Genomic DNA, 12561 nt, shown 5'->3' with positions numbered 1-12561 from the left:
TCTTCCTTTTTTTTGGTGTTGCTTTGCACAGTGTGAGGGTTTGCTTTGTATTATAGGGTAGGTTAGGTAGTTAGTAGATAGTAGTTGTATTGTAATTTGTGTTTTTCTTTCTTTTTATTATACTGATATTTGTTATTGATTGCTTTTTTCAATAATTTTATATGTTTGTAAAGTTAAAAAATTTGCTAATAAATATATTTACAAAAAAAGAATTGTGTGATTTTGCTCTGCCCAGAGGTGAGAATGTATGTAGCTGGTAAAGAAGGACAAGTAGTTGGATGGATGCTGGAGATCTGAAATAAAGACAGAAAATGTTGCAGAAATTCAGCACATCTGAAGCAATCGTGGAGAGAAAAACAGAGCTAACAATATGGAATTAACCTTGAGAGGTACTTGCCCCATCGCCCATCACAATTATGTGCTGGTTGAAAAGGTCCATATGTGACCTTTCTGGCTTGCTATCAATTAATGCTCTTAAATGGTCAATTAATGGCCTCAACTCCCCACTGACTGGCTTCCTGCCTTCCTGAAAGTCTCCTGATTGGACTAGAAGCTCATTAGCCAGCACTTTAAGTACCTGCTTGGTGCTCGATCAATGTAGGTTTCTCACTGGCTGGAGGGGAATTAGTCATCCCCAAATACTTAAAGGAGGCTTGAGTGGATGCAGAGAATTCAGTTTATTCTGTCCTTGCAGCTCAAATACAAGATTCACACATGTGTAGACAATTCTAACTTTTGGAATAAACATGTACACCTTTACTGAATGCTGCGTTGTAGCTCTGCTATCCAGTCTGTTGAATGCAATTGTACTCAAATATTCAAAGAATAAACAGGATTCAATAATTGCAATTATTATGGTAACATTATCACTTCCATAGTTCCAGTTAACCTGCAGAATAGCTTATATTCATGATCCTTAGTTATCTTTTCATGATTCACATGAAGGACATATCTACATTTAAACTATTCGTACCTTTCATGATTTAAAATAAACATCGAGATCTTGTTTGCCATCTCCTGTGTGAGGTGATTTATCTCAAATAATTCCCTGTTCTGTCTCACTGACTGAAAAATTTGTTTATCTCAATTCTTTCCAAGCTGATATGTTTTGTCAGTACAAAAATCAAAATTAGACAGTCCATGAGATAGAAAATATTCTTCATGCTATTTTTAATGATCCGGTTAGTGCATTTGGTTTAATTATCTGTTCACAATTTTATTAAAATACATATACAGCAATCAACAAAGAAGGTAAAATGATAAAAATGACAGAACACAGGTTTAACGAAGGCTTCATTGACAGACTACACTGTTCTCTATTCTGGTTACTGAAACACAGCTTTGAATCGATGCAAAAATGAGCTATCAACATTAAATATGTCAAACCAAGGCAGAGCAGCAATCAACAATTAACAAGATGTTGAAATACCAGAAAAGTAGAATTTGAGGAAAAGGAGGAATAAAAGAAAGCTATCAGTAAAAGCGACCACAATGCAGTTAAGTAGTCAAAATAACCCAATTGGAAGAACAATGTTCTTCGCAGATGGAAACTTCCGGCATCATTTGAACTACCAATGGCCTCTGTCCAACTGATTCTTGACTGTGGACAAACAGGAGGCTAGGAAGAACACAGCAAGATAGGCAGCATCAGAGGGTGGAAAAGTCAATGTTGTTGCCTGGCTCGCTTCATTCTTCCAGCCTCCTGTTTGTCAACATTGGATTCCAGCATCTGCAGATTTTTTTTTGTCTCTGATTCTTAACTTTCCTATGAAGTGTCTATCAAACCATTTAGATGCACAAAACTGGAACAATTAATAGGGACGCACTCAATTAGGACTGAATGAGTCACTTCCATCCCAGTCAACACTGAAAAGGTGTACATCATTAAAATTGGGGACTGTTCCCAAAGTTGAGTGAGCTGTCTATAGGCTAGTTCAGCAACAGTCTAATGTTGTCATTCAGACCAGGCAATATTTCAGAATCCTCTATATTCTTCACGAGACAGTACTGAGGTAAACAACTTCAAAAGAGTGACCTGGGATTCCTTAACATTGACTCTCGATGCTATTGTGTCATACTATCACAGCACACTTCTAGCAACACTGCCACCCTCTGATAACAAATCAGCCATCGACCATTTTGAATACCATCTGTAGGAAATACTCAAAGCAGCTACAGCACATTATCGACTCTGGGTGGGGCAGCTCAATGTTCATGATCAAGAGTGGCTAACTATGTCAGGTTGCCATTTCTCCTGTGACATCTTGCTTCCCTGTGATTAAGTGGAAGGCTTTAGAATAATCAGCAGATTTTCTCCTTGGGATAACTTCAGTATCTGTGCTTTGGAGAGTCTAAATCAGACTCACACATCATCTGATTGCCTCCAAATGCTCCCATAGGCTCTAGATTGGATAAGGAACGTGTCTCCATATTAAATGGGCAGCACGGTGCCTCAGTAGTTAGCATTGCTGCCTCACAGTGCCAGGGACAATGTTTGATTCCATCCTTAGGTGACTGTCTGTGTGGAGATCCCACAATCTCTCTGTGTCTACATGGGCTTCCTTCGGGTGCCCCAGTTTCTTCCCACAGTTGAAAGATGTGCAGACAAGGTGGATTGGTCATGCTAAATTCCCCACAGTGTCAGGGATGTGCAGGTTAGGTGAATTAGTCATGGGATAAGAAGGGTTACACGAATAGGCTAGAGGAGTGGAATTGAGAGTGCGGTGCTGGAAAAGCACAACAGCTCAGGCAGCATCTGAGGAGCAGGAGAATCGATGTTTCCAGCAAGAGCCCTTCATCAGGAACTTTACTTGAAACGTTGATTCTCCTGCTCCTCAGATGCTGCCTGATCTGCTTTTCCAGCACGACACTCTCAATTCTGATCTCCAGCATCTGCAATCCTCACTCTTTCCTGGGGAGTGGGGGGGTGAAATGTTCTTCGGAGTGGTTGCTGTGGACTTGATTGGCTGAATACTTCCACATTGTGGGGATTCTGTGATTCTATGAAATAATGGTTCATGCCCTGTGAAAGTCAAGTCTTTAATCAGTTTCTTACTGGAAGTGGAAACACTGCCAGCTACTATCTGAAGGACATAACTGGCACACAAGGTTTGTGACAAGATGTGAGCGAGTAAGCAGCAATGAAAAGTCAGCTTGACCTTGCCAATCTACCTTGGAGATGACTGTATTCAGTGTGATACTATGAGATCTGACCAGTACATACTCCTTTCAGAGACCAAGGGCAGAATTTTTGAAGACGGGAAACAGGGAAATTGTCTTCACAACACCTAAAAAAAATGCACTGACTAAAGTCATGACCATATGAGTATGATCGACAATGCCCTGCAAGAAGCATCAAGAGATGGCGATGAAAACCAATGCCATTTGTGCCTACAGGATTGAACCTGCACAAATTAAATGTATCAGCAAGCAGAGCATCAGTGACTTGTGAGATGCAGTGGTCCAGTTTTGTTTGCCATCATTGCTGTGAGATGTGAGGTCTTCAGTAGTAGATCCTCCATTCAGGCTAAGGCCTTTATTACCCTCCTGCCCCTCTTTTCTCTCCCGCACTCTCTAATGCACAAAATCTTCGCACTTCCTGCCCAAGGCAATGCCCCTCATCATCATTGGGTTCAAAATCTGAGAGTCATGGCCCGAATGCCAGCTTCAGGTTTCTCTTTGGACAAGTGGAGTGACCATCGCACGACTGGCAGCCTCATGATACAAAGGCTTCTTTCCAAATCTGATGTTTCTCCCGGCTCTTAATGACTTCTTTATGTGCTTTAATTGGCCTGAATTAAGAGGATTGAATTGCTTTCTCACTCTCACCATCCACATTCTCTCCCCTCCCCCCACCCTGGTATCAGGAAGGCAGCTTGAAAGTGACATGCAGTTGGGGCCAATGTTTTCTGGTCATCTGTGTTTCTGAGCTCAGACAGGGGGACTGTGGTATGAACATTTAGTCCCACACTCCCAACTCAAGAGGACACTTACTTGGAGCTGTACATTACCAACTAGCTCCTAGGATATGAACTGATCTTGCATCACAAAAGGTGGTGGAAGCAGTATCTATGAATATTTTAAAGATAGAATTAAAATAGATTCTTGATACGTATTGGGTGAGAGGTTGCCATGGTAGGTGAGAATGTGGAATACGGGTTGCTATCAGATCAGACGTGACCTTATCGAATGGCAGAGCAAGCAGAGACCCATTATCATAGGTACCAGTTTTTGGCTTACTTATTTCAGACCAAATCTTACCAAGAATTGACCAAGTGCTGGCAAAAGCAAAGGCTATGGATTCCAACATTATCTCAACTGGAGCACTGGATCACCTGTTCACCATATCTAGCCTAGCTGGTTCTCTGGAGCTATAACACTGACACTTATTTGACAATGTGGAAAATCTCCAAGTTTGATTCTGTTCACAAAAAGAATCAATATAATCTAGCCAATAACCACACCATCAATCATCTGCAAAGCGATCAGAAAAGCAAACAGCACTTCCTCATCCAAGACCTGCTTATATGGTCTGCTTGGTTCCACTTAGCCCAGACTGATTAAGTCTACACCAAAAGATGAACACAAGGAGGCTCAGTAAAATTGAAATAAATAGGAACCCTGAGGAACCTTTCCAGTGGCTGGAGTCATACCAAGCATATAGGAAGATTTCCTGAAGAAGGGCTCATGCCCGAAACGTCGATTCTCCTGCTCCTTGGATGCTGCCTGACTTGCTGTGCTTTTCCAGCAATACATTTTCAGCTCTGATCTCCAGCAGCTGCAGTCTTTACGTTCTCCATATAGGAAGATTGTCATGATTCCAAATCAACTCTGTCTTAGACATTACTGGATGAGTAATTGAGGTGTAATCATTTTTAGCAGCTTCAATTATATCTCCAGTAGCATTAATATTGGAATAGTCACAAAACACAGACAATATTCATATTTGGGCTTTTTAATGGCAAGTGACATTTGTGTCACACCAGTGTCAAATATATTTAACTCCAATAAAACAATTTCTAGCCACCTCCCCTATCATAAGCTATCACCACTGACTCTCCTAAAGATAAATATCAGAGAAGAGATGTGGTAATGTCACTTAATAAAAGGTTCTAATGCCAAGGGTGCAAATCTCATCACAACAGATGCGAAATTTGAATTCAATAAAAAGCTGGAATAAAATAGTGACCATGCTAGTTGGCATTAAATACTAACTACATCAATTATATCTTTTAGGGAAGGAAATTTGCCATCCTTATTATATCTCGCCCACATGCCCCCAGAACCAGAGTAATTTGATTGACTCTTAACTGCACTCTGAGCAATTGGGGATGGGAAATAAATGGTGGGCCAACAAGTAATGCCCACCTTCCTGGGAAAAAAAAATCCTTGGCGGGGGGGGGGGTCACCATTGACCAAACATTCAACTAGAGCATCCACATAAATTCCAAGGCAACCACGGTAGGTCAAAAGCTAGGTGTCCTGCAGCAAGTGGCTCACCTCTTTACTTCTCTCCAAGGTAAGAAGCAATTGCACCCATTCAAACAACTCAAGATCATCCAGGACCAAACAATGTGCTTGATTGCTAGCAGATTTTCATCTTAAACATTCCCTCCAACCACAGTGGTTGCAATATGAGCAACCTTCAAAATACACTGTAATGAGTTGGCAAAGCTTCCTTCACAATCTCCCTCAATCCTGTGACCTGACGACCTAGGGGGCAAAAGCAGGGGGAAACCATCACTTCCGCATTTCCCTCAAAGTCACAGACTAACCAAACATCGATACATTTCTGATATTTCAAAGTCACTGGGCCAAGCTCCTAAAACTCACTATTTAAAGGCATTGTGAAAATACATTGGCTCATGGACTGTAATTGATTTAAGAAGAAGGACCATCAGTTTGCAAGGACAATCCGGAATGAATAATAAGTATTGGCCTTGCAAAATGAATATGTTTTAAGGCAGAGATTCACACATTAAATTTGATGTTCTTGTGACTTTAATGTATGATCTGGCACACAAATAAAGAAGTATATTTTATTCTCCAGCATTCCTGTTGCATAGCTTCATATGACAGCAGTACAGATTAAGATTCAGGTCATCTGTCCTTGTGACTTTCTGTCTCCTATAATAATTGGACCAAGTCATTGAAGGCAGATATGAGAATTCCCACCATACTCCTCCAGTACAGTTCACTGAAGTGCTGAAAACCAAAGTATTACTCCATATGTTATGCGTATTTGAAGTCAAATACATTGCCAATGGTTCTGCAGGGTCTGGTATTGCTGATAGAGTTTGTTCATTTCTTGCTTCACAGCTTCCGTTATAGGTGCATGGAGGTTGAGAAAGCTCATGAATATTGACTTGATAGCAATGCTTGCATGGCAGTTTTATAAAGTATAATTAATGAACTGACTATCTAATCCTATCTCTAGTATTCAAGGTTCAGTAACAGATCTAATACCTATAAATCTTGAACAACCTACAAAATGGTCTTATACAGTAAAATCACAAACAATCAAATTTGGATAGCCTCGTTTGTGGTGAATTTGTCAGCTATTGCCACCAAGAAATCAGGAAGTCAAAACGGAATGGTTCTGTAAGTTTGTCTCCGACAGGGTGTTTACTTTATGTGGGAATCTTTATGTTATTTCCGATAACATAAAAACTGGACATGGATTCAACAGACTTAGTTATTAAAACTAAGTCTTATGTACAGCCATCACATTACTCAGGCATAGAATTGTCGGGGCTAATGTTAGCTTACAACAGTGGAGCATTCTTCAAGTAGAGTACAGTATTGAGCTTCTGATTCAAGGTAAGATGGAGTATGAGGTTTCTATACCATCCTGATAGATGCAATAATACAGTAGCGATATCATGAGCATGTCTCTGCAAATATAGAGTCATAGAGATGTACAGCACGGAAACAGACCCTTCGGTCCAACTCGGCCATGCTGACCAGATATCCCAACCCAATCTAGTCCCAACTGCCAGTACCCAGCCCATATCCCTCCAAACCCTTCCTATTAATATATTAATCCAGATGCCTTTTAAATGTTGCAATTGTACCAGCCTTCACCACTTCCTCTGGCAGCTCATTCCATACATGCATCACAAATATGTTGACATACTGACTGTGAACCCGAACAAATCATACCCATGATAAACCAAAGATCCAAGCTGGTAATGCTGGATTAAGCAAAGTTATGCACGCTTGTCATATGTTAAAAATAACACAAACCAGGTTAGAGTCCAACAGGTTTATTTGAAAGCACAAGCTTTCGGAGCGCTGATCCTTTGTCAGGTAGCTAATGGAGCAGCATACACAGGACTTGGAACTTATAAGTAAAAGATCAAAGTGTCACATAACTACTGTATTCTGATGTATTAGACAAACCAAGATGGCTGTTCAGTCTTTCACCAGGTTTCGATTGATTAATATGTAAGTTCCAGAATTTCTTTCAAATCACAGCCCTGAGATAACTTAAGGTTTTATCAGTATATAAAAAAAAGTAATATCTCAGCTCAGACAATGCATTAAAGGTGTGAGGTTAGAGTCTGTCTGTATCCCAAACTGGAGTCAGACTGGTATTATTTCCAAAGTAGGAATTTATAAAATGTCATATTGACTGACTGTCTACATTAACAAAATAGAATGTATCTGCAAATATGTGTGTGTGAGAGTGGGGTGGGAGAGGGGTTGGAGGGGGAGTGTGTATGTGTGATAATGTGTGTGTGTGTGTGTGTGTGTGTGTGTGCGCGCGTGCGCGCAAGTGAGCACATGAAAATATGCGTGCGCGCACTTGATAGAATATGTGCATGAGTGTGACGATATATAAGCCTGTGAGACAGTGTGCACATGAATATGAGTGTGTGTGTGAGAGGGAGAGCATGTGTATGAGAGAGGGTCTGTGTGAGTGTGTGAGTTGTTTGTGTGTGAGAGTGTGCGCATGTATGTGTGTTTGTGTGTGAGTGTGAGAGTGCATAGTGTGGTGGGGGTCACGTGTAGTGTGACATGAACCCAACATACCAGTTGAGGCCATCCTCACGGATTCTGAACTTGGCTATTAGCCTCTGCTTGGCCAGTCTGCGCTGTTGTTTATCCCCAAGTCTGCTTTGGAGGACATTCACCCGATCTGAATGTCCTTGACCACTGAAGCGTTCCCCTCCTGGGAGGGTACATCTCTGTCTGGCGTTTGTTGTGCAGTGTCCAGTCACCCTTTGTTGTAGTGTCGGTATGGTTTCGCCACGTATGAGATAGACAACATTGGCGAAGTCATGAATACCTGCCGCGCACATGCTGGGTGGTGACCCCATGTGAAATGGTCATCTCTATGTCGATGCTCTGATACGTCTTGCAGTGGTTGCCAGGACAGGGTTGTATGGTTTTGTGGTCGATGTTGTCCTGAAGGTTGGGCAGAATTTGTTGCAAACAATGGTATGGTTAAGGTTTGGTGGTTGTTTAAAGGCAAGAACTGGAGGTGTAGGGAAGATCTTGGTGAGCTGCTCATCAATAATGTGTTTCAGTCTGTGAAGAGCATGGCATAGTTTCTCCATTCCCAGGAGATACTTTTTTAATATACTTTTTTCTATAATGATAACATCTTACATTATGTTGGGCTATGACTTGAAAGAAATTCTATGATTTACATATTAATCAATCGAAACCTGCATCCCCATTCGAAGTGATTAATGACTTAAAAGTCTTCTCGGTTTGTCTAACACATCAAATCAGTTGCATGACACTTTGGTCTTTTACTTATAAATTCTGTGTACTATGTATCCTGCTCCATCCTGATGAAGGAGCAGTGCTCCAAAAACTTGTACTTTCAAATAAACCTGCTGCAGTATAACCTGGTGTCCAGTCATTTTTAACTTTCTCCATCCCAGTCCAACACCAGCACTGCCACAACTTGTCATATGATCACACCAACTATAGTTAGGAGTGGAGTTAGGCCACATTAGAGCATGAAGTCATGAGCAAGCCTGCAGTGATGGATTCAACATGTTCTCAGCCAAGGTTTGAATGTGCACATACCAAGATGCACAGGAAGCCATCCTATTTCATCAAAAATTCCCAGCTCATTCTTGAATGTTTAGGATGATTTGTACAATGGGAGAAAGCAAAGCAAGGAAAGTCTCACTGCCACGGTCCATGCTGACATGAATGGCACCAAAAAATGCTACATTTTGTATTAGAAAAGTCCACAAAGATACACGATGTTGCTGCGATACAGAGATTACCCGCACAGTAAGAGACCAACAAAACTGCCCAGAAGACCTCAATGACCTACTAAGGATTGAGAAAGTGGACAAAACATTTTAGTTAAGGAACATGAATATATCACCGGGATGCCCCTAAAGCACCTGACGAATTTCCACCCTCTCATCCGCCCATTTCCCAAGCAGAAACCACAAAGGTCATAGAGATGCTCCAGGAATTCACACTGTAAAAATAATTCATTTTGTATAGACACCATTGTGGTCAAAATATTGAATAATTTTAAGGAGGTGGACAAATTTAGCACTTGGGGCTAAAAGACTCAAAGGATATGGAGGACGAACAGGGACAGGTTATTAAGATGGATGATCAGCCATCTGAATGGTGGTGCAAGTTCCAAAGCAAAAAGGCCAACTCTTGCTCTTATTTTTCATGTTTCTATGAAAAACAGGTCAGAAGGCAGTTAATAACATTTTTTTTAAAAATTGATTAACAGTTGTCTGTCCTTTTGATAGACTCTGAATAAGGATACTGCCTTACATATTTAAATTAGGACCCAATGGTTGGGTCCTGGAACAACTTTCCATTATAAATGAGGTATACTTGGGCCTTGAAGAGCCAAGGTAGGTCTTTTCAAAGGAACTACTAGAGGCCATTCTGGAAGTATTGCAATAACTTTCCAAATGATGTTTGTAGAGTCAGCAATAACATTCTTTCTATCAGATTTGAGAGTGTGGTGCTGGAAAAGCACAGCAGGTCAGGCAGCATCCGAGGAGTAGGAGAATCGATGTTTTGGGCAAAAGCCCTTCATCTTTCTCTATCAGCTCCATTGCCTATTCTTGCTTTTATTTTCTCTCTCGCACCTGGCATATTCAATCCCTTTAGATAAATATATCTGGTGTGATTCCAAGGCAAGTAAAATTACAACATTTAAAAGACATTTGGATAGGTACATGAATGGGAAAGGTTTAGGTGGAGAAGGGCCATATGCAGGCAAATGGGACTAGTTTCAGTTTAGGATATCTGATGGCAGGTATGAGTTGCACCGAAGGGTCTGTTTCCATACTGTATGTCTCTATGACTCTACGTAACTCTCTCTTTTCCTGCTTTAAAAGCCATCTGTAGGCAGAAAACAATGCCAGCTTTCAATGACATTCAAATAATCTTTTCTTGGCATGTTATCAGACCTCTTGACAGCGCAGATTTGCATTATCCACTTGATGACATTATCAAATGAGAGCCTGATCCACTGGAAATATATTAAAAAAAACTAAAAATGCCAACCCTTTATGTCATACATCTTTCGCAAAAGTGATTCCTGACAATTACTCATGAAGCCAATGTTTAAAATCAAAATTAATTTCAGAACATCCTGCTGTTATGAACAGTAACTGGAAACTGTTATAATTATAACATGAATAAGTACTTGGTTGAATATGCAAAATTCTCATTATGAAATAGGATAGGTGCAAAATATTTGATTAAAAAGCTTAACAGCTACTAAAAAATTGATCTATTTAACGTACTTTAATCTGTGTCTCTTTTTAGAGGAATTTAATATGTAGCAGCAGGGCCATTAAACCGAATGAAAATTCAATGTAGTTCAGCGTGTCTGAAGCACTAAGCCAAAATACTTCAAAGGCTGAATTGGTAACATATTATAAATATGACATTACAATATATATTGAAAAGTTACAAAAATCTACCATTCACCTTGACTTAATCTTAGCCAGAAAATTGCCTGCAGTGGATTCTCTTCTTGCTGCTGCAACAGTATCTCTGAGGTTCTCTACAAATACATTCTTTGTTTCCACCTACACTCATTGATTTGAAGTCCTCCAAAAACAGTGTCACTTTTAGCATATACACGAACACTATCCAGCTCTGCCTGACCTTAACCTTTTTTGACCCTTCTATTACCTTTAAACAATCTGACTGCCTGTTCCACAATCAGTATTGAATGAGCAGAAATTTCCTCCAATTAAAATGTTGGTAAAACAGAAGCCATTGACTTCAGTACCACTTGTAATAATGTTCTCCTTTACCAATCCTATCCCTCTCACAGGCAACTGGTCAAACGTGATCTAGATTCTTTACAACATTATATTCTAACATAACTGACGATGAGCTTCTGACCACATATCCACACCATTGTTAAGACTGCCTAATTCCAGCTCCATAGCATTGCCAAAGTCCATTCTTTCTTGAGCATATCCGCTGTTGAAACCCTCTGTTTGTTACCTCCTGATTTGATTATTCCTGTCTGGACTTCCATATTTCACCATCCACAAACGGGTGGTAATTCAAAACTTTGCTGTCCATGTCCTTATACTCAACAAGTCCTACTCAACCATCTTCCCACTGATTCCAAAATGACAACAGTTTCCAGTTAAGCAGCAATTCAATTTTATAATTCTTGTCCTTCTTATAAATCTCTTCATTCCCTTCCTACCTCTAATCTCCTTCAGCACTCCTCCCCTCCAACATTTCTGTGCTTTGTCAATTTCAGACGCCCAATTTTAATTGCTCCACCATGTATGGCTGTTCCTTCAGCTGTCAATACCACAAGTTCTCGATTTCCCATCCTAAATGTTTTTCCCACTCCCCATATCACTTTCCTTCTTTAAGATACTACTTATAACCTCTTTTGATTCTTTTATAATTTGGTTGAATATCTCATTAGGTGGTCCATTGTCACATTTTGTTTTTTTAATATTCCTGCGAATCACCTTGAGATATTTTCCTTTGTTAAAGATGCCATATAATTGCAATTTCATATTCAAATTTTGTTTTTCAATGTTACTTTTACGGTTATTTGCACTTAACAACAATCAGGTAGTAAACCAACCTTTCTATGTGTGTCAATTACTGTGTATCCTCCATGTCTGATACATGATTCTCATTCTGAAAGTAACCGAATAAACAGAATTCATTAGACAGAAGAAGATAAACAGAAGGATTATTTGTAATAGGGAAGGCAAATTTATTTAACAAGTGTTCAAACACCTTAACTTTTTAGTCTGGTTACAAAATACCACAAATTTCTATCGATGTTTTAATTGCTATTTAAGCAATTCATTGCAATAACAGAGAAATGAGTGGAAGGAAAAAGAGCAAATCTGACAGGGACATAGAACTCAATTATTAACCATGGGTGAAATGACCAAGTATTGCATTGCTTTTATTGTTTTGAGGATCAGATTTCAACTGCTTGATGGTGAAAAGGTCTTTTTCCGTCTTTATGTTATGTACAATGACATTTTGAAAGTTCCAAGAACATAATCAAATTATCTCAGTAGGTGCTTATAAACAGAGGAAAATATTTTTATAACAACT

General features: G+C 39.8%; 1 protein-coding gene across 2 annotated transcripts in view; it reads right to left on the bottom strand.

The window, feature by feature from the left end:
* Positions 1-12561, bottom strand: part of LOC132815447 (RNA-binding Raly-like protein) — a 495989-nt gene that overhangs the window by 88563 nt on the left and 394865 nt on the right. For both annotated transcript variants that reach the window (XM_060824394.1, XM_060824395.1), the window contains exon 7: positions 12074-12129. In XM_060824394.1, the coding sequence (XP_060680377.1) occupies positions 12091-12129 (39 nt within the window). In that variant the 3' untranslated portion in view covers positions 12074-12090. The remainder of the gene's footprint in view (positions 1-12073; positions 12130-12561) is intronic.

The sequence above is a fragment of the Hemiscyllium ocellatum genome, chromosome 4, assembly GCF_020745735.1.
Source record: "Hemiscyllium ocellatum isolate sHemOce1 chromosome 4, sHemOce1.pat.X.cur, whole genome shotgun sequence".
In the NCBI taxonomy this organism is placed as follows: Eukaryota; Metazoa; Chordata; class Chondrichthyes; order Orectolobiformes; family Hemiscylliidae; genus Hemiscyllium; species Hemiscyllium ocellatum.
Note: the sequence above shows the minus strand (reverse complement) of the source record. Positions and strands in the feature narration are given on the sequence as shown.